The following is a 21670-nucleotide window of genomic DNA, read 5'->3' as shown; positions in this document are numbered from 1 at the left end:
AAGCATAATATCTGAGCGGTGATGGGTGCCAAATAAAAAGCTATGCCTGTGATATGTTAGAGAGCACTCATTTTAAAGTCTCATATGTATGAGACTCAAAATGCCACCGATTGCAGTGATATAAATAACATCTATTTCTGACATAGTAATTCCATGCACAATGAGGCAAAAAGTACCTGTTGATGCACAATGGCACACCTAAAAGTGTCAGCATCTTTCCAAATGCCATCACAACTCAGTTTTGATTTCTTTAAATTTAAGAGCACCTATCTGCTTACACAGCTATTAACCACATAGCAATAGAATTTGTAGTTTGGGGGATTTGACAGCATCTTTCTAATACTGTGCAAAGGGGATTTGCTTCCATCAACAGCTCCTCAGCTTAGGAACATGACTAACATAACTTCACATTCATGTTTATTAGGTGTCATCCCATTGCAGATTTGACCATGATTGAATTTAAAACAAGTGTCATCAAAACTAGAGGAGTAGCAAACAGATGGGACTATAGTAGCAAGCTGTGAAATGTCCTGTAGAAAATACAGCATCAGGCTTCAGGCAGTAAGGAAACATTCACTCCTAATCAATGTAAAGCCCTGTGCCCATGTCAATGGAAGAAATGGAGGAGATATAAAAAGAGACTGTAATCAAGGAGCCACACCAATTACATGAAACCGTGTTTATTTTCATGGTTATATCATTAATACTCTCAATATGACTGTTTTCATGCTCTTGAGTTGAGAAGTGTGGAATCAGGATTGGTACTGGGAGTGAAAATGGTCCACACTAGATTCTTTCTGAAGGAGTGCAACCCAATGTGAAGAAATTTGAAGCAGGGGACTGAAACTGAGAGGAAGGATAGTTCAGTGGCTAGGATGCTAGCCTGGGATGTAGGTTCAACAAAGGTAGGTTCAGTTTCCTGCTTAGACACGTACTGTGTGACTCAGGCAAGTTAATTAGTGTCTCTGTGCTTTGGTTCCCTATTTGTAAAATGGGAGCAATATTATGTCCCTACCTCATGGGGGTGTGAAGATAAATAATTAAAGACTGTGAGGTACTCAGCTACTACAGTAATGGGGTGGGGAAGCCATGTCAGCACCATAAATTGATAAATTATAATACTGTACTTCTTGGGTAAAGAGGCAGTTCAGCTGGATGAGAGACATCCCTAGTCAATGTAACTACTGGTTGGTCCCCTCTTGCTCTTCATTCAGCTAATATTTCTTGGAAAAAGGCTGCTCAGGGGTGTTAGTACTGTAGCTTCAGTACAGGACATGGGATTCTGAGTGGAACATTTAACTCAGAAGGCTCACAGAACTGCTCCTCCATGCATCAAGCGGATACTATTACACCCTGCTTAGTAATCATCCACTGAGAGCAAGTCCCTTTGGAAGCACTGCTTTATGCTTGGTTCACTAGGAGGCCAAATATTACAGTAACACAAGAGATGAGAGTATCATTTTTGCAAAGTTCCTAGCTCCTGTTAGGAAGCAAAGAACTATATTTTAAAGGTTTCAGAGTAGCAGCCGTGTTAGTCTGTATTCGCAAAAAGAAAAGGAGGACTTGTGGCACCTTAGAGACTAACCAATTTATTAGAGCATAAGCTTTCGTGAGCTACAGCTCACTTCCTCAGATGCATATCGTGGAAACTGCAGCAGGCTTTATATATACACAGAGAATATGAAACAATACCTATTCCCACCCCACTGTCCTGCTGGTAATAGCTTATCTAAAGTGATTTCCAGCACAAATCCAGGTTTTCTCACCCTCCACCCCCCCACACAAATTCACTCTCCTGCTGGTGATAGCCCATCCAAAGTGACAACTCTTTACACAATGTGCATGACAATCAAGCTGGGCTATTTCCTGCATAAATCCAGGTTCTCACATCCCCCCCACCCCCATACACACACAAACTCACTCTCCTGCTGGTAATAGCTCATCCAAACTGACCACTCTTCAAGTTAAAATCCAAGTTAAACCAGAACATCTGGGGGGGGGGGGGGGGGTAGGAAAAAACAAGAGGAAACAGGCTACCTTGCATAATGACTTAGCCACTCCAAGTCTCTATTTAAGCCTAAATTAATAGTATCCAATTTGCAAATGAATTCCAATTCAGCAGTTTCTCGCTGGAGTCTGGATTTGAAGTTTTTTTGTTTTAAGATAGCGACCTTCATGTCTGTGATCGCGTGACCAGAGAGATTGAAGTGTTCTCCGACTGGTTTATGAATGTTACAATTCTTGACATCTGATTTGTGTCCATTTATTCTTTTACGTAGAGACTGTCCAGTTTGACCAATGTACATGGCAGAGGGGCATTGCTGGCACATGATGGCATATATCACATTGGTGGATGTGCAGGTGAACGAGCCTCTGATAGTGTGGCTGATGTTATTAGGCCCTGTGATGGTGTCCCCTGAATAGATATGTGGGCACAGTTGGCAACGGGCTTTGTTGCAAGGATAAGTTCCTGGGTTAGTGGTTCTGTTGTGTGGTATGTGGTTGTTGGTGAGTATTTGCTTCAGGTTGCGGGGCTGTCTGTAGGCAAGGACTGGCCTGTCTCCCAAGATTTGTGAGAGTGTTGGGTCATCCTTTAGGATAGGTTGTAGATCCTTAATAATGCGTTGGAGGGGTTTTAGTTGGGGGCTGAAGGTGACGGCTAGTGGCGTTCTGTTATTTTCTTTGTTAGGCCTGTCCTGTAGTAGGTAACTTCTGGGAACTCTTCTGGCTCTATCAATCTGTTTCTTTACTTCTGCAGGTGGGTATTGTAGTTGTAAGAAAGCTTGACAGAGATCTTGTAGGTGTTTGTCTCTGTCTGAGGGGTTGGAGCAAATGCGGTTGTATCGCAGAGCTTGGCTGTAGACGATGGATCGTGTGGTGTGGTCAGGGTGAAAGCTGGAGGCATGCAGGTAGGAATAGCGGTCAGTAGGTTTCCGGTATAGGGTGGTGTTTATGTGACCATTGTTTATTAGCACTGTAGTGTCCAGGAAGTGGATCTCTTGTGTGGACTGGACCAGGCTGAGGTTGGTGGTGGGATGGAAATTGTTGAAATCATGGTGGAATTCCTCAAGGGCTTCTTTTCCATGGGTCCAGATGATGAAGATGTCATCAATATAGCGCAAGTAGAGTAGGGGCTTTAGGGGACGAGAGCTGAGGAAGCGTTGTTCTAAATCAGCCATAAAAATGTTGGCATACAGTCTCTACGTAAAAGAATAAATGGACACAAATCAGATGTCAAGAATTGTAACATTCATAAACCAGTCGGAGAACACTTCAATCTCTCTGGTCACGCGATCACAGACATGAAGGTCGCTATCTTAAAACAAAAAAACTTCAAATCCAGACTCCAGCGAGAAACTGCTGAATTGGAATTCATTTGCAAATTGGATACTATTAATTTAAGCTTAAATAGAGACTTGGAGTGGCTAAGTCATTATGCAAGGTAGCCTGTTTCCTCTTGTTTTTTCCTACCCCCCCCCCCCCCAGATGTTCTGGTTTAACTTGGATTTTAACTTGAAGAGTGGTCAGTTTGGATGAGCTATTACCAGCAGGAGAGTGAGTTTGTGTGTGTATGGGGGTGGGGGGGATGTGAGAACCTGGATTTATGCAGGAAATAGCCCAGTTTGATTGTCATGCACATTGTGTAAAGAGTTGTCACTTTGGATGGGCTATCACCAGCAGGAGAGTGAATTTGTGTGGGGGGGTGGAGGGTGAGAAAACCTGGATTTGTGCTGGAAATCACTTTAGATAAGCTATTACCAGCAGGACAGTGGGGTGGGAATAGGTATTGTTTCATATTCTCTGTGTATATATAAAGCCTGCTGCAGTTTCCACGATATGCATCTGAGGAAGTGAGCTGTAGCTCACGAAAGCTTATGCTCTAATAAATTGGTTAGTCTCTAAGGTGCCACAAGTCCTCCTTTTATATTTTAAAGGTTTCAGAGTAGCAGCCATGTTAGTCTGTATCCGCAAAAAGAACAGGAATGCTTGTGGCACCTTAGAGACTGACAAATTTATTAGAGCATAAGCTTTTGTGGGCTACAGCCCACTTCATTGGATGCATAAAATGGAACATATAGTAAAAAGATATATATATACATACAGATAAATTGGAAGTTCCCATACAAACTGTGAGAGGCTAATTAGTTAAGATGAGCTATTATCAGCAGGAGAAAAAAGCTTTTGTAGTGATAATCAAAATGGCCCATTTAGACAGTTGACAAGAAGGTATGAGGATACTTAACCTAAGGAAATAGATTCAAAATGTGTAATGACCCAGACACTCCCAGTCTCTAGTCAAACCCAAGTTAATGGTATCTAGTTTGCATATTAATTCAAGCTCAGCAGTTTCTAGTTGGAGTCTGTTTTTGAAGCTTTTCTGTTGCAAAATTACCACCCTTAAATCTTTTACTGAGTAGCCAGAGAGGTTGAAGCGTTCTCCTACCGGTTTTTGAATGTTATGATTCCTGATGTCAGATTTGTGTCCATTTATTCTTTTGCATAGAGACTGTCCGGTTTGGCCAATGTACATGGCAGAGAGACATTGCTGGCACATAATGCTGTATATCACATTGGTATATGTGCAGGTGAACGAGCCCTTGATGGCATGGCTAATGTGATTAGGTCCTATGATGGTGTCACTTGAATAAATATGTGGATAGAGTTGGCATCGGGCTTTGTTGCAAGGATAGGTTCCTGGTTAGAGTTTTTGTTGTTGTGGTATGTGGTTGCTGGAGAGTTTTGCTTCAGGTTGGGGGGCTGTCTGTAAGTTTTAGTGTGATCCAGTACTGCCTAGATCAGTTGGTTGCCCAGGCACTCTGGGATATTCAAAGGAGCTCATGGGATTGAGGCACTTAGTTCCCATTGAAATATGAGAGTTAGACACCTAACTTCCTTAGTCTCCCTTGAAAATCCCAGCCTCTCTCCTTATGTGATCCTTGCCATGTCTATGTATCACTGAGGTCTCTGAACAGTGAGTATTTATATGTTGTCTGCCTATTAGTTTCCAGGTGGAGGTTGTTATTGATTTCAAACTATAAAGACCTAAATGGTTTTGAGTCTTGCCTAGATGACAGACCATCTTTCTCCCTATGTGATACAGCAGCAGCTGTGTGCTCAACAGAGGTACTTGTGCTAAAAATAGCCCAAAGGGTTAAAAAGGAAGGAAAAGTGGCAGGGCATCTTCTGAAATGTGCCCTTCTCCTTGATCAGATAGACCTTGGATTTGTTAACTTCTTAAGATGCTGGAAAGCTCGAGGGAGAGAAGAGTTCTGGGTGCTTGGTAGTGTGTATATATGTGGGGGGGGGGCGAGCGGGGGTTAGAGAGTGGTCAGATATGGGGTTAGCATGCTGGACAAATATTCTAGTTTCAGCAAGCCAGTGTGCACTGGAATTTTGTGTGGGGTTTATTTTTGTAATCACACACCGTACTTGCTGTAAAAATGTCTAGCACCAGGGATAGATGCTTCAGATTAATCCTTTCAATAAATAAGTCAAATAATTGTATACAGCTCAGTGGTGTGAAACACAGACTATATCAGCCTTATGTCTGAATGGTCATACTTTTGTTTACTTTATCTGAAAGAATATATGCATATATTGTAGTTTAATTATTCCACAATAAAATGATTTGATTGGTGGAAGAGGGAATGATACAGGAGATAGGCATATTGGTTTTGATTGATTTTTTTCCCTTTTGACCTCACCTTGTTTTTCTTGTTGCTATTTATTATTAATCATTGTTGTAGATTATTTTAAAATGTTTTTATGTATTTAAATATATTTATCTGAAATGCCAGTGTGACACTAGTTCTGCAGTTAACAGACCATGGAGAACAGTTACTGGCCTTTGTTGAAAGGTATAACAGGCAGAGCTTGTAGCAACCTACAGTTAAGATTGCCTAACACTTTCTATTAACTCCTGTTTTCAGTTGCTAATAAAGGTGTCAAACTTTAATCTCTCAGACTGAAAATTTTCCATGCTTGCTCTCTGCCTCAGAATGAATTTTTGGAATATTTCAGCGAAAGGGAGAATAAGGCTAAGGATTAATAGGTAGTTTGGCCAATGTTAACATTTTTTCCAACCATTCCCTTGAAGAGCTTTAGCGCCTCCTTGTTTTGGAGCAAGACTTGGTATTTGGAAAAGGGGTGAGCCTAGGTGTCAGAGAGAGGTTTTTTTCTGTCCCCATACCAGAGTTACAAAGTGCACGTGCTCAGTGGAGCTTGTTAGGAGTTGCTGCTAAAACCTCAAAATGTTCCACCCAGCTCCATAAAGCTACCTACATGCCAACTGCACTATGTTCCAGTCCTACAGAGCTCCCCACACGATAGGCACAAAGCTAAAGCTCCAGATATAGGAATGCTCCAGTAGCTTTGGCCCATGGGTGGTTGTATTGCATTGGGAGTGAGGAAGAGTGAGCCTGTGAGTTCTAGTTAGGGTTCTTCCATTAGCTGGGTGTTAATTCTATGTATGTCACTTCCCAGGCAGTCTTAATTTGGCCCCTTATGTGTATGCATGATGATGGTATTTAATTGCATGTTTACATACTACTTGTTCTACAGAACCCTTGCTTTATCCAGTGCACTGGAGAGACCATGATTGAGAAAGAGGGCTGTAAGAAAAGAAAGGATGTTCTCTTGTGTTTAAGGCAGTGCACAGGGACCCTGCAGGTCTGTGTTCCAACCCTGGCTCTGCTATTGATTTCCTGTGTGATAGCTGGCAAAATGACTGTGCACACACAAGGCGGTGGCCTTAATGCTTGGCTCTTCTGTGGGAAGAGGGCATACATTTGGTTTTGAAAGCTCAGTAAGCAGATTAAAATGTGTGTCTGCAGTGAAGTAATCTCCCTAGACAGCATCTTGCAGCTCTCAGCACATTTTTTTTTTCCATTTTAAAAGAGGTTTCTACAATTACAGTCTCACGGTTTCTGTTGGGTTTTTGGAATACTAATGTTAGACATGTAAAATAAAAATTAACCTACCAGTGAGGAACTTGTGCTCACCTTGATAAAGATGGGTCTGGATTGCCTTTCTTTTCCATGCTAGAAGCTACATGTTCCTCCAAAGTAGTTCAGTTTATCTCCCGCCTATTTTTCCATCACCGTCTGTACCACAGCGTAAAGGCAATGGTTTATCTGCAAAATAGCATCCTGGGTTTATTCGTGGGGCTCCCAGAAATATTGGTGATGGCAAGAAGAACAAACCAGATCACTGTCCTAGGATAGATCCTAATGGATGTCTGGGTCAGGCTAACTGAAAATGGCTGTGGTTACAAAGAACATCTTCCTTCTTTCATTTCTCTGCTCTTTACCTACCTTCTGTACACATGAATAATCAGCCAATCCCAGTAGGTGCATTGAAGTGGGGCTTGCACTGCAGGACATACCCTCTGAAATGTAAATATCTAAAGCAGTTTAAAACAACAAAGCAGGTTGCCCAAACTCGACAGAATTATTTACTGGGTCAGCTGAATTAGTCTGTGTGCTGTGCAGTTGTTAAGCGCGTGTAAGAAGAACACTGTTCTAGGTGCATTGCTTTCAAAATTACAGACCAAATACAGTAAGACTATCAGATTTTGGTGGTTCAGTGGTTAGGGCACTAACCTAGGACTTCAGAGATTTGGATTTTAAGCGCCTGTTCTGACACAGACTCCCTGTGTGATCTTGGGCAAATCACTGAGCACCAGATCCTCAAAGCAATTTAGGTACCTAAATATCTTGTTTCAGAGTAGCAGCCACGTTAGTCTGTATCCGCAAAAAAGAAAAGGAGGACTTGTGGCACTTTAGAGACTAACCAATTTATTTGAGCATAAGCTTTCGTGAGCTACAGCTTACTTCATCGAATATTCGATGAAGTGAGCTGTAGCTCACGAAAGCTTATGCTCAAATAAATTAAATATCTTTTGAGGATCTAGGCCTTAGTCTTCCTATACCTCAGTTCCCCATCTGTAAAATGGGGATAATAGCACTCCCTTCCATCATAGGAGTGCTGTGAAGATAAATACAGTAAAAGATTGTGAGGCACTCAGATATTACACTAATGGAGGCCATATAGGTACCTAAAATAGATATCTCAAAAGATAGAGGCTGGTATTAGGCAGTTGAAAGTCAAGTTGAAGGAAAGCCATAACAAGTTAAGCCGCTGAATCAGGTTATCAAGTGCCCTTTTAAGCTTCTGACCAGACAAAAAGGAGAGGTGAGACAGAACAGGTGACTGGGGAAGGGACCTATCTTTATCTCACTCCCCTGCTACAAAGAAGTACTGGGCTCATGTGACCACCCTGCCTACCATTTCTCAGAGTTAAGCCAGTTGAATAGGGGGACTGTGAGAGACTAATTGCTTCCAAGCAGGTAAACTGTCTGAAGTGAAAGAACTGTTTCATAAGGTGATGTTCTGTTTATTTGCTTTGCTTTACTGTGTTTATGCAGCAGCCTTACTAGACCTGTAAGTACGCAGTGTTATTTCTGACTTCTTGGGAGACCTGGGTAAAACACAATAGTTCCTCAACACAGTGAAAACATGCCTTGGTCTTGCACTGTAGTCAGGACAATACCACGTTTTAACCATATTCCCAAATCATGTTCTCATCATGTGAAGTCCAAGCCAGAGCGCAGTCAATATCAACTGAGTTCCAGCTTCTCTATGTTATTAGACCAACCATGTTGACATCATATTGGAAGACTATATTGCATCTGGCTCCTCCAAGATGGCAGAAACCACATAGTAGTGTCCTTAGGTCCTGTCTTCTCTGAGAATAAAACTGTGCAAGTTAACTACACCATGTTTAAGTCTAGTTTTTCTAGCAGGATTCCCAGAAAAGGGATCTTATATGTTAACTGTGTTGTACAGTCTGTGGACAACCAAATAGTGATTATAATACAGTGATCAAGGTAATCATGCTAGTATCCTAATAGCAATAATTGTATAATTGTGATTCCAGGTAGCACAGTTCTGATCACATTTGGTCAAGGCCTTTTTAGTGATATTTTATTGCGGGAAAAAAACATACCATGGTCCCACACATAACCTTACATGGCCTCCTGAAGTGTGTGTGCTCTGTATAGCAAGATTGGCTAGATTGGGCACTATTATTTACAGTTGCTCAAAATACCAGGTCAAGGGACAGACAATGAAATTGAAAGGGGGCAAATTTAAAGCTGATAAAAGGAAATATATTTTCAGATGATATGCAATTAGCATGCACAGTTCACAGCCACAAAATACAGCTGAGGCTTAGCAGGATTCAAAAGAAGATTAGACCTTTACATGGATAGCAAGAGGTCTGGCCTAGTGAATAGGGAGGAAGCAGTAGATGTGATGTATCTTGATTTTAGTAAGGCTTTTGACACAGTCCCACATGACATTCTCACAAGCAAATTAGGGAAATGTGGTCTAGATGAAATTACTATAAGGTGGGCGCAAAACTGGTTGAAAGACCATACTCAAAGACTAGTCATCAAAAATTTGCTGTCAAACTGGGAGGGCTATCTAGTGGGGTCCCACAATGGTCTGTCTTGGGTCCAGTACCATTCCATATTTTCATTAATGACTTGAAAAATGGAGTGAAGTGTATGCTTATAAAATTTTCAGATGACACCAAGCTGGGAGAGGTTGCAAGCACTTTGGAGGACAGGGTTAAAATTCAAAAGAACCTTGACAAATTGGAGAATTGGTCTGTAATCAACAAGATGCAATTCAGTTAAGACAAGTGCAAAGTACTACCCTTAGGAAGGAAAACTCAAATGCACAACTACAAAGTGGGTAATAATTGGCTTGATAGTAGTACTGCTGAAAAGGATCTTGGGATTATAGTGGATCACAAATTGAATATGAGCCAACAACCAAATGTAGCTGTGAAAAAGGCTAGTATGCTAGGGTGTATTGACAGGAGTGTCGTAGGTAAGACATAGAAGATAACTATCCTGCTCTAATCAGCAGCCTCAGCTCGAGTACTATGTCCAATTCTAGGTGCCACACTTTAAGAAACATATGGGAAAATTGGAATGAGTCCAGAGGAAAGCAACAAACATGATAAAGGGTTTAAAAACCTTGACCTATCAAAAAAAGGTTTAAAAAACTGGGCATATTTAGTCTTGAGAAAGAAGACTGGGGAGACCTGATAACAGTCTTCAAATATGTTAAGGACTGCTATAAAGAGGACGATGATCAATTATTCTCCATGTCCACTGAAAGTAGGACAACAAGTAATGGGCTTAGTCTGTAGCAAGGGCAATTAAATTTAGATAGTCGGAAAAACTGTCTAACCATCAGGATAGTTAAGCTCTGAAATAGGCTTCCAAGGCAGTTTCTGGAATCCCCATTACTGGTTGGACAAAAACCTCTCAGGATGGTCTAGGTATATTTGGTCCTGCCTCAGCACAGGTGTCTTGAGGTCCCTTCTAACCCTACATCTCAATGATTCTATAAATCTTACTCTTCAAGGCAACCTCTGTCTGATGGGGGTTAGGCAGAAATTTCCCTGTGAGCAGATTACCCTGTAGGATTTCTTGCACCTTCCAGTGAAGCAGCTGATACTGGCCACTGTTTAATATAGGATACTGGACTAGATAGACCACTGGTCTGAGCCAGTATGGCAATTCCTATACAGAAGCTATATAATCCTAACACAAAATTCATGGCTATCACTTTGCTCATTGTTGTGTATTGTTTCTGTGATGTCTGTAAAGCAGTTTTTTATGTCATTAAAAACTATACTAATGAGAAAAGGCCATGAGAGGCTGATTAAACCAGAACCTAGGAAAGAAATTAACCTTAGAATTCAAGTTGCCATATTTTACCATAGGTTCTGGTTAGCAGTTGAAGATTTGAAGAAGAGACCTAATCGTGAAGTACCTGCTCGAGTCCAGGAAATCTGGCAGGAGTTTCTTGCTCCAGGAGCTCCCAGTGCCATCAATCTTGATTCCAAAAGTTATGACAAAACCACACAGAATGTGAAGGACCCAGGAAGATACACATTTGAAGATGCTCAGGTCAGTATATGATCTTCATCCAGGCACTTCTGAGGTATAGCACCAGCCACTTGATGCACACTCTTACAAACACACATATTTGGTAAATATAATATAGTGTTCACTTTTCTAAAAATATCAGTATCAATGCAGTATGGGGGAAATTCATTCCTTTGATTAAGACCTATGCATTGCTTAAGTGTCATATGAGCCACAATTTTGATGACTGTAGTGGTGCAAAGGCTTCAAGCTGGCCCTCTGCAGATGTGTGAATTTGCCCTGCTAGCAGGGGGTGTAGTGGCGAATATAGGTACAGTGAAACTAATTCTCTTCAGGTACCAGTTTTCTTAATCCTTTTGCTCGATTGCATTAAAAAATGCTACAGAAAATCAAATGAATATCTGCCTCTCAGGATCTGCTCTTGAAGGACTTTTCTTAATCAAAATGAGGAATCTGTTTTCCTCTGGATGCATGTTCATAACTCTCATTAGCGTTTATAGGAGGCAAAAGTTTATTCCAAGGAAAGATTGTTTATCCCATAGGAGAAATAAATACAAAGGCTTGTACTGAGGTTATTTCTGAATCCTGACCTATGTACAAGTGAACCTTATAAACCTCATTGTAAAAGTAATATCCACAGAACAGCATGGTAGGCTTCTAGGAACTGTTCTTCAAGGAGTGATATTCTAGGAATGAAGGACAGTTTGAGTATGACTTCCTAAGGTTTTTTTAATAAAGAAATATGGTACCATACACATAGCAAACAGATAACTCCAATCCGAGTGGCCTTTGTTTTAGATTGAGAATAGCAAAGCACAAAACAGCAAAATTTCCACGAGAGAGCACACAATATATGTCTCCTCTGTAATAGTCTGCATTAAACTAAACACACAATGGATGTCTGCCTCCACTGAACCTTTAGAGATTTAATGGTACAGTACACAGAAAACAAAGACATAAATTACATAGTTAAATACTTCAGAAGCTCTGGAAGCAAAGCTATGTTTAAACTGCTATTGCTAAAGAAGAGCAAGCTTCCTTGCCATTATCCTAGTTTTGAAAATGGGTATGAAAGTTCAACACTCCTTTATTTTCTTTCTAGAGTTTTTCCATTTGTGTATGGTCTGAAGTATGCAGTCTCTATGCAAAGGGGCTTTTTCCCATCAGAACTCCTTCCTTTGATCCAGTTCAGCATAATTTAAGTCTGGCAGTGAACACTTCTCACTCAGAGCAAGCAGGATAGGACTCACCTGTGCTGCCTTGAACATTATGATCTTTACCCACGGTGCTTAAGTGGCAAAGACTTTTTCAGTAGAGGACCCCTTCTTCTGGAATTTGCTGCTTGTGATGGTCTGCCAGGTTTTAAGTTGAAGAGCCTCTAGGGCATCAAACAAATAACTTTATTTTTGTTTAAAATACAGCTCTACTCTGTAAGTGACTCACTATAAAAATGGCATCATGGGGTTCCATATTTGTCTCTTGTAGAGTCCAAATCTAATGTGTTCAATTTACAAGTAAAAAAATGTTTTTTCTAACTCCAGCTTTGCCAGCTTAACCTGGAATCTGAGAAGCAACCTGGGTTCATTAGTTCTTGTGCATTACTACCAGTAATAAGTTCTGCAGGTTAAGTTATTCTCTGTGACACTTCTGTGTGGCTGCTGTTTGCAATGGTGTTTGCAAAGATTTAATTGGCTGAATATTGTTAACCAATTCTGTTGATACTGTGGATGAAGGAACAGAATCATCTTTGTTCTCTCTTAGCTGCATTAGCTGTGCTTACAAAAATCAAATGGTGTAAAGACTCACTAAAGGGGCCAGATCTGACTCTGAATGCATGAAGGTAGCATGTTGGGTTAGAAGATGCTATTTTTACATGATCGCTTTTCAGAGATTATAAATGCATTAGATTATCAAAACTGAAAGAACTTTGAAAATTTGATCGACTTCTACCCTACATTTTGTCCCCTTTTTGTTTACTTTCTCCATTCACTCAGCTTGCACTGTATAAAGTGTTAGGGGTTTCATTTTCAGGTTCATTCACTAGGTCAGTGTTGTTGTGCCAGCATTTCCCCTATACTGCAAGAGAGAGTTTAAGTTATTTTATAAACTGGTTTCATTGAATGTTTACAAATCTATATTTCTATTCATATTGGGTTTTTTAAACCCTCCCACCCCAGCTGTATAAAAACAAATACAGACTCATGGACTTAGACTACTTTACATTTTAGCCCTTCAGTTTTTAGGGCATTCTTTGAATTTGATTTCTGAGCATTCTCTCTCTCTGTAGCAGAGGCCGCTCAACACAATCTGTTGCCCTAGGCACACTTTAGTATGCTGTCCCCTGCGCCACTCAGGTTTGGCCCAGTCTCCCCTCTGTCATAACAGATGGGCGACCAGGCCAAATCTACTACCCTGGGCAACTGTCCAGAAATCTGCAGCCCTTGGAAGCTGCCTAGCTTACCTATAGCTAGAGTGGCCTCTGCTCTGTAGATATTTGTAAATTCTTCAGGGCATGACTTCACATGCATCTGAACGGTACCTGGGGTATGATCGTGTGGCCCAGTTCATGGGGCATGATCTTGACTGGGATCTCAGGACACTACTATATATAAATACTACCAGATAACTACATTAAACTGGATTTATGTCTGAGTACATATCAGTAATTTTCAGATAAACATATTACAGGGATATTGTAATTATCTGAAAACCAGATCCAGGAAATAGTTAAGGTTCAATTTAAAATAAATCCAAACATGTTATGGTATGGAAATGGACAGTTAAGGCATCCAAACAACTTTAACGCTGCCCTATAGTGAAGTGATGCAGTTACAATCAGTGCATAATAGTGTTTGCAGTCCCAGATTAGATTAAATTTAAAGACACATTTGACTCTGCACCCCTCATGGTATCACTACAGAGTGGAGTTTAACAGAATGGCTAATTTAACCCTAAATACAATGTCTTCAAGTGTAGCCCATGGATTAAATTTTAGTAAATTTATCTATAATGGAAGTTTTGAAGAGTCTATTTAGCTGATGTACTTGTAAATTCTCAGAAAATTCATTCAATACAGAAGGAGTGCTGTAATTTAAAGGGAAGGTACACTGTATTCTTCACACATGACAAAGTGGTGGATTCTACTTTAAGTACAAAAGTCAATTCAGCCTTAACTTTAGAACTGCAGCGAGTGCTCTTTCCATAAAAAATATACGAATAATAATCTCTAGTATCTCTAGTATCTCTCGATAATGGCATTAAATATTCTGTTATGCATCTTTTTGATCTTAGTCCACTGCATCTTGTTTTCAGAACATTAATTCAAAATGTCAATTTTTTAAATTTTATGTCTTTTCTCTTTAGGAGCACATTTACAAACTGATGAAAAGTGATTCCTATCCTCGTTTTATACGATCCAGTGCCTACCAGGAGCTGCTACAGGCCAAGAAAAAGGTATTAGTCCATCTTGTCTTTTTGTTGCCACTGTGCTCAGTGGTGGTGATGTTTGCTACAATACGTGGATTTCTCTCCCCTGTGCAAGTGCTGCTGGATATCTGGTAGGTAACCAGGTTGGCTTATTTAGAGTGTCACATACATACAGTAGTTTGATAAATGGATCCTGCACGTGTGTATGTTTTAATAAGTTAAATTAGCCCAAAACCTATTTTTATTTTTACATCTCACATTGTAGCACTCTTTCTGTTACCAAGCAATTTAAACTGAAAAGTAGTTTACAAGTACGTTAAATAAAATAAAATGCCTGCAGTATAGTCTTGCAAATTTGCAAATATAATGATTTTCCTTTTCTTTATTTTTATTTTAAAAACCTACTAATTTGTTTAAAATTGATCTCACTGGTATGAATAACTTCTGATTTCATTTTTTTTTAAAAGTATCCTAGGATTTTGCTTTCTCTCCCTGTTATTAGATGTCTAGTTTTTATGAGGTTAGGAATCTGATATGAATGTAAGATCGTGTTATACTCAGGCAAACAAAAAATCTTACCATGATACATGACCCTTGCTTTTTAAGGTTCAGATTATGCAATGAGCTCAGCACAGACAAACCCTCACTGTGTGGAGCATCTTACATGATAGGGGGGTCAAAGTGCTGAATGCAAGGAAATTCCAAAACATTTTCCGATGCAAAAGTCTATAATGAAATTGTTGTTTGTTATTAGTGGGTCTGATTCTGCAACCACCACAAATTCTGAAATCCTATTGCAATCAGTTGGGAACACTGTTTGCAAAATCACGCCCATTATCCTATGTAGAAGTAGTAGTAAGCTAGTTATGATCTTGATAATACTAACCTGTGCATAAAATGAAAACCTAAAAATTATATGGAAGTACTGTATGGTTTTTTTCAAATGTTAGTTTCTGAACATCCAATATGGAGAAATGTTGAAAGTTCCAGAGAGCTGCTACTGTGTATGCGAAGTCCTTAAGTTTTGCAAATCTCAGTTCATTGACACAAGAAATGCTCTTCATTATTTTTTTTATTTTCAGTTTTTCTTTTTAATCAAACCAGTTTGATCCACCTGAGAAATGTTTTTTTAATCAAATATTATAACTGCTTTGCCTGTCCATTGTTATATAACAGGCATTCATTAGCAGCTTCATACCTACTTTTGCTTCTTGATTTGTACATGAGCTTTGTTTTGCAGTCCATTGTTTCATCATCCTTCTTTTCTGCTCTATTTGTTTCTTGCTCTTCTTCTTTTTTCTCCCCTTTTCTTTTCTTTTTCCTTTTTTTATTTCCCCCTTTTTTTAATTTAAGTTGGAAAACACACTGGATCGTCGAACATCTTTTGAGAAATTCACACGCAATGTGGTAAGTTTGTTACCTTGGCAAACTAATAAGCCTGATCGATGAAATACCTTTCTCCCCACCACCACCCTAATCCCTCACCTTTACTCCTGTATGACAGCAGATAAAGTTTTGCATTCATGCAAGTTTACAACTTTACATAGAAATGGCAGCTTTGTACTAGGCTTTCATTACAGTTCTCCCCCAGCTCTCTCTCCTTTTACTGACTAACCTCAGAGAAAACCAGGTTGTTATTGTTGCCATAAATGGAGGAAAGGACCTGTGAGAGCCATACTGTCTGCATTAAGGAACATGAAATACACCCTAGAAAATGGAGTTAATTCACTCTTCATTTTTTTTATTAAACTAAAGGAACATCTGGAAACCTGCTTCATGCTGTTACTTTTCCTAGTGCATCATAAGAACAGACATACAGGGTCCATCTAGCCCAGCATCCAGTCTTCCGACAGTGGCCAGTGCCAGACACTTCAGGGGGAATGAACAGAACAGGGCAATTATCAGAAGATCCGTCCCCTGTTGTCCAGTCCTAGCTTCTGGGAATCAGAGGTTTAGGGACATGTGGAGAAATAAGTTGTGTCCTTGACCTTCCTGGCTAATAGCCATGGATGGATCTATCCTCTAATTCTTTTTTGAACCCAGTTATAATTTTGGTCTTCACAAAAGCCCCTGGCAATGAGTTCTACAGGTTGACTTCACGTTGTGTGAAGATGTACTTCCTTACGTTTGTTTTAAACCTGCTGCCTATTAATTTCATTGGGTGACCCCTGGTTCTTGTGTTATATAAAGGGGTGAATAACACTTCACTCTTCACTTTCTCCACACCATTCATGATTTTATAGACGTCTGTCATACACACACACACACCCCTTAGTCATCTTTTTTCTAAGCAGAACAGTGCCACTCTTTTTAATCTCTCCCCATATGGAAGCTGTTCCATCCCCCTACTGATTTTTGTTGCCCTTCTCTGTATCTTTCCAATACTAATATAACTTTTTTTGAGATGGGGTGACCAGAACTGCACACAGTATTCAAGGTGTGGTCGCACCATGGCTTTATATAGTGGCATTAAGATGGCCTCCCCAAATACTATGTTTGATGCATTTTTTAATACATTGGATTCCTTTCCTTTTGCTATTCCTATTTTGTCCTAGATGGGGTCTGGCCAATTTTATAATGGGGCATGGAAAGGGGTGGGAAATAACCTGTAACAAATGTCCCCAACTTCTCTCAAGCCTAATAATGCTTCTCAGGTTCAAAGGTGCCTTGTGAGCAGTTGATGCTTATGATGCACTAGGGGTTTCTTTGAATGTCATTTCAGTGACACAGTACAAGCAGCCAAAATTCCTGCCTACATGCTTCAATTCTGCTCTGTTCCTTATTCACTGAAAAGTAAGAATTTATTTTTGAAAGATGTTCCAGCAAGGTAAAAATGGAGGTTGGTGGATTTCCTATCCACATTTTCCCACCACCAGCTATGAGTTCCACTGATGTCCTCACTTACTGGATTATTTTTATTTGTGCCAGTCTTTGGGTTTTTTTTGACATTGTACAAGTTCAAACTAAAGCATTCAACACATTTATTTTTGTAGGGCAGAAACATCCCTATTTTTCCATGCCATAAAAACTGTACACCAACACTGAGGGCGAGCACTAACCTGTTATGAAAAGAGGTAGAAAGATCTTGGATTATACTCAAGTTTGTCTGCATTGTCTGTTGAATTGTGCAGTTCACGCTGCTGTATGTGTTTGTTGTGGCTTTTGCTGTGACAATCAGTTAATGGAGCTATGTGTGTTGAAATGAAAAGTATAAAGAGCTTCAGCAAAGATCATGGTTTTTGTTTTTAGTTTCTAAGGGAGGAGGGGCAGTTCTCATAAACGGCCTCCTGTATAATGAGTTCTTAACTCCTTAAAATAAATTTATTTTATGCTAAACATAAAAGAAACAAGTGAACTGAAAGAACAAAGTTCTATGAGGCTGTGGGGGTATCTCACATGCTAAAAGAAAACAATATATTTTTTGATGTTTCATTATAGATAAAGGTTTCCTGTAATACATATTGGGTATCTTATTTTGTAAATTCAGAAATTAATTTGGATTCAATGGGACAAAGCCACTGAAAGTCCAGGTAAAAGTTGTTAGCTAAAACTCATTAAAAATAAATAAATAGCTATGAAACAAACAAAAAGTTTGAAACAAAAACCCCTATTTTTTGCATGGTGGTGTTGCCACAGCATGTTTCACTGTGATTTATGTATTGTCTAAAGAGATTGTTCTATAAAACAATTTCATAATATAACACTCATACTTTCTTTCACTGAGATGTTTAATTGGAGTTCATGTCTTATATAATCAAGGCTGTACTAGTAAAGAAAACATGGGAACAATTACAACATACTGTGACTTTTGAGAGCTAAACTTTTCCCAATCAACAAGTGGCAACCTACAATAACTGGGATAACTATGGGAGTTTTGAACCAAAGGTGGCCCAGTGCAGATGAAATTATTTCAGTCTGACTAGTGCTGTTGAGAAGAAAATTTAGCTGTCACTGCTAATATATAATAAAATAATAATATCTAATATAATATGTAATGTCCTATATATAGATAAAACCCAGATAAAATATGAACCAGAATGTTAAATTTAATGCACAGTAAATTGTTGAAGAATGTTACTCAAAGTAAATTTTAACTTTTCTGCAATGTATTCATTCTCACTCTAAATGTATCTCCACTTTTCCTCCACTCCCTTTAATAACTTTTGTCTTTCGAACTTTGTCACCCTGTACCCCAGAACAAGGTAGATGCCACAGAATGATTTGGGAAATTTGCATTAAGTAATAACAATTCTGCGATAGGGTAAGAACAATAAAAAATGGTGGAGCATAAAAGAAAGAATGTAAGGGGAAGAGAGTCTGGGCAGGGGAAAGATTTGGGGGTGAATATAGCACTAAAGGAGAGCAAGTGAGGAAAGAATGGGTGAAATAACGGAGTAGTTGGCTAGAATTTAAGAGGCTGACAAAGTCTTCCCAACTATATGTTTAGCATTTTGCCTTGATATATAGGTATTTGGTCCTTTATTTTTTTATTTTTTTATTTTTGTGCTGGCATGTTACTGGGGAGTGGGAATAAAGTATCAGTACTCTTCTTATTTCTCCCACCACTACCAGGATGTAAGAAGGTTCCGGATAGGCCCATTTCTGCAAGGTGCTGAAAATCTCCTGTGTGGTGCCGAAACCCTCAACTCCCATTGTAAACAGCAGACTCTTGGCAACTCCCAGAATTGGCCCTAAAATGAGAGCTATGTATTTGCGACATGATTCTATCGTCTGTGATATCTCTTTTTTACTCAGAAAAACTCAATTTAGCAACACTTTTACAGGAGGTCCTGCTCTTATCAGCTGTGTCTACTGCCATAAAAAGGGCCAACTATTCAAACACAGGCACTTCAGTTGCCACTGTGTAGTACACATGCGCACACACTGAACAGTAACAGCACAGACATATCTGGACTTGTTGCTTGCCAATGGGAGTACTTGTGCACTCAGTTGCTCACCAGCTGCCCATATTCATATGTACAATGTCCTGTTTGTGTATGCACATGGATAGTTTGCATGCCCAGCAAAGGCATCTCTTTGAAAATTTAGCCATAAAAAGTTCTAGGCATAGTCCCATCACCCAGAACATCAGTGATCGTGACTGGACTGGAAACCAGGAGGACTTCCCCATAAAGACTCTGTTGGGGACAATTCTGATGTCCTCACTCTCAGTGACTTTTGTGGTAGTTTTGCTTGAGATAAAGACTGAGGGCTAGATTGATTCACAAGGGGGACTTAGGTGCTGTGAATACCCAGGGTGTCTAAATGTTAGGCTTAGGCACCTATGCCCCTTTTGAAACTAGTCCCAGGTGCCTGATTCTGCCATCTTTACTCAAGGTGAGTAGTACCCTTCTCTTCAAGCAGGTTCAGTGACTTCAATGCATTGATCTCAATGTAACTGCTTCAGTAGCAAGGTGCAACTCAGTGTGAGTAAGGCAGGTAGAGTGAAAAGTGGACTTCTGGATTTTGCAAACCAGCACCCCGTCAGTTTACAAATTGATATAATTGTATAACAATACCCTGGCTAGATTGTTTGTGGGGCTGTACCCCAGAACTCTGAAGCTAAAAGCATGGCCCTCTAACAACTTAGAGAACCATAGAGGGGGGGACAGAGACTCACTCTGGGTTACACTTGCCTGCAAAAGCATTTGCTAAATCAGAAAGTTCTCTTGAGTCTTTCCCTTCATTACACAATATAGTTATTTCTGTAATAGAATGATTCATTTTTCTGGCCGTGTGATACAGTAAAAAAAAATAAAGGACAGAAAAGCTAAATTCAATTTTGTATTTCTTGGAGACTGGAAAAAAAATCTTTCTAGAAAGCTCTCAGTAATTCAGTTCATTTTGTGAAAATCCTAAATGTACTACATGCTATCAAATATTGATGAGCTATAGATATCTGCATGTTTATATTGCCACATAAACTTCATAGCTGCAAAATTATAACCCTCCTGGTATTCTCTACTATAAACCAATATCAATCAATGATGCCATAAAGGTGTGCACTATATAGACACAATAATAGCATGGTGAAAAGATTTCTATATAAATGTGGCATTTATTACTGATCACAATACGTTTTACGAGTATATAGAAATGAATAGCAAAAAGGCAAAATTCTTCTCTTTATTTTGCTTTTGTATACTCAGAACTCCCAAATAACTCTGCAGAAATACATTGCAGCACACCGAAAATGAAGTGACATGTAGATGTTCAGTTGAGGCATGTGCACTGATTTGGAATAGTAGCTACAGGCAAGATTATCACAAATCTTTCTCAGCCATGCATGCCTTTGTATCCCCCTGTGGAGCTGCTCAGATTATGATGAGACCACTGTGGGAAAAGCAGGTTTTATTTGCCTGATACCCCTATTCTAGTCCCGTGGGCAGGCAGGGTGGTGGAGAGGAATCAGAGAGTGGGGGAACCCTTGGCTCTTCCCACCTCCACTTGCCTGCCCAGCAGCTGGGAGAGAGCCTCCCAGCCCAAGTAAACAGACTCCTGCTCACAGTGGTTGAGCTAGAGATCTAAAAATAGCAATGAGGCCGCAGGCCCCGCACCATTCTCAGAAGCGGCCAGCACCACGTCGCTGGGGCCCCAGGGGCCGGGGGCGCAGAGTGCTTCATGCATTGCCCTTGCCTCCAGACACCACCTCCACAGCTCACATTGGCCGGGAACAGGGAACCGCGGCCAATGGGAGCTTCAGGGGAGGTACCTAGAGGCGTGGCAAGGGCAGTGTGCAGAGCCCTCCCCCAGGGGCCACGCAGGGACGTGATTCCGGCCACTTCCTGGCACGGCGTGGGGCCAGGGCAGGCAGGCAGGCAGGGAGCCTGCCCTGGCCCCGGTGCGTGCCGCTGCTACCCTGGAGCTGCTTTAGGTAAGCGGCGCCAGGCCGGAGCCCAAACGCCTCCTGCACCCCGCCCCCCCCCAATTCCCTGCCTGCACCTCGCAGCCCTCCTGCACCCCAACGCCCTGCCCTGAGCTCCCTCCCACACTCCACACCCTTCCTGCATCCCAGTCCCCTTTCCTGAGCTCCCTCATACACCTCGCACCCCTCCTCTGCCCCAATCCGTGGCTCGTTCCCGCACACCGCACCCCCCCCACACTCTGCACTCCCTCCCGCACCCCAACTCCCTGCCCCAGCCTTGCATACAATTTCCCCACCCAGATGTGGCCCTTGGCCCAAAAAGTTTGCCCACCCTTCGTTTAGACAGAAATCCTGCATCTTGGCAGGGGGCCAGACTAGATGTCTCTTCTGGCCCCTTCTAAACCTAGGATTC

General features: G+C 40.6%; 1 protein-coding gene across 16 annotated transcripts in view; it reads left to right on the top strand.

The window, feature by feature from the left end:
- RGS7 (regulator of G protein signaling 7) overlaps positions 1 to 21670 on the top strand; it is a 428859-nt gene that overhangs the window by 398368 nt on the left and 8821 nt on the right. For 4 of the 16 annotated variants that reach the window (XR_012158163.1, XR_012158164.1, XM_073338227.1 and 1 more), the window contains exons 15-18: positions 10802 to 10988; positions 14331 to 14420; positions 15747 to 15800; positions 17387 to 17467. Coding sequence is in view for 14 of the 16 variants with exons in the window: in XM_073338227.1 (XP_073194328.1) it covers positions 10802 to 10988; positions 14331 to 14420; positions 15747 to 15800; positions 17387 to 17461 (406 nt within the window). In the remaining 2 variants the exon portion in view is untranslated. Of the gene's footprint in view, positions 1 to 10801; positions 10989 to 14330; positions 14421 to 14508; positions 14693 to 15475; positions 15518 to 15746; positions 15801 to 17386; positions 17468 to 18589; positions 18943 to 18965; positions 19003 to 21670 lie in introns of those variants that run through there. The other 12 variants (XM_073338225.1, XM_073338222.1, XM_073338223.1 and 9 more) reach the window with 8 other exon arrangements.

The sequence above is a fragment of the Lepidochelys kempii genome, chromosome 3 (assembly GCF_965140265.1).
Source record: "Lepidochelys kempii isolate rLepKem1 chromosome 3, rLepKem1.hap2, whole genome shotgun sequence".
Taxonomy (NCBI): domain Eukaryota; kingdom Metazoa; phylum Chordata; order Testudines; family Cheloniidae; genus Lepidochelys; species Lepidochelys kempii.
Note: the sequence above shows the minus strand (reverse complement) of the source record. Positions and strands in the feature narration are given on the sequence as shown.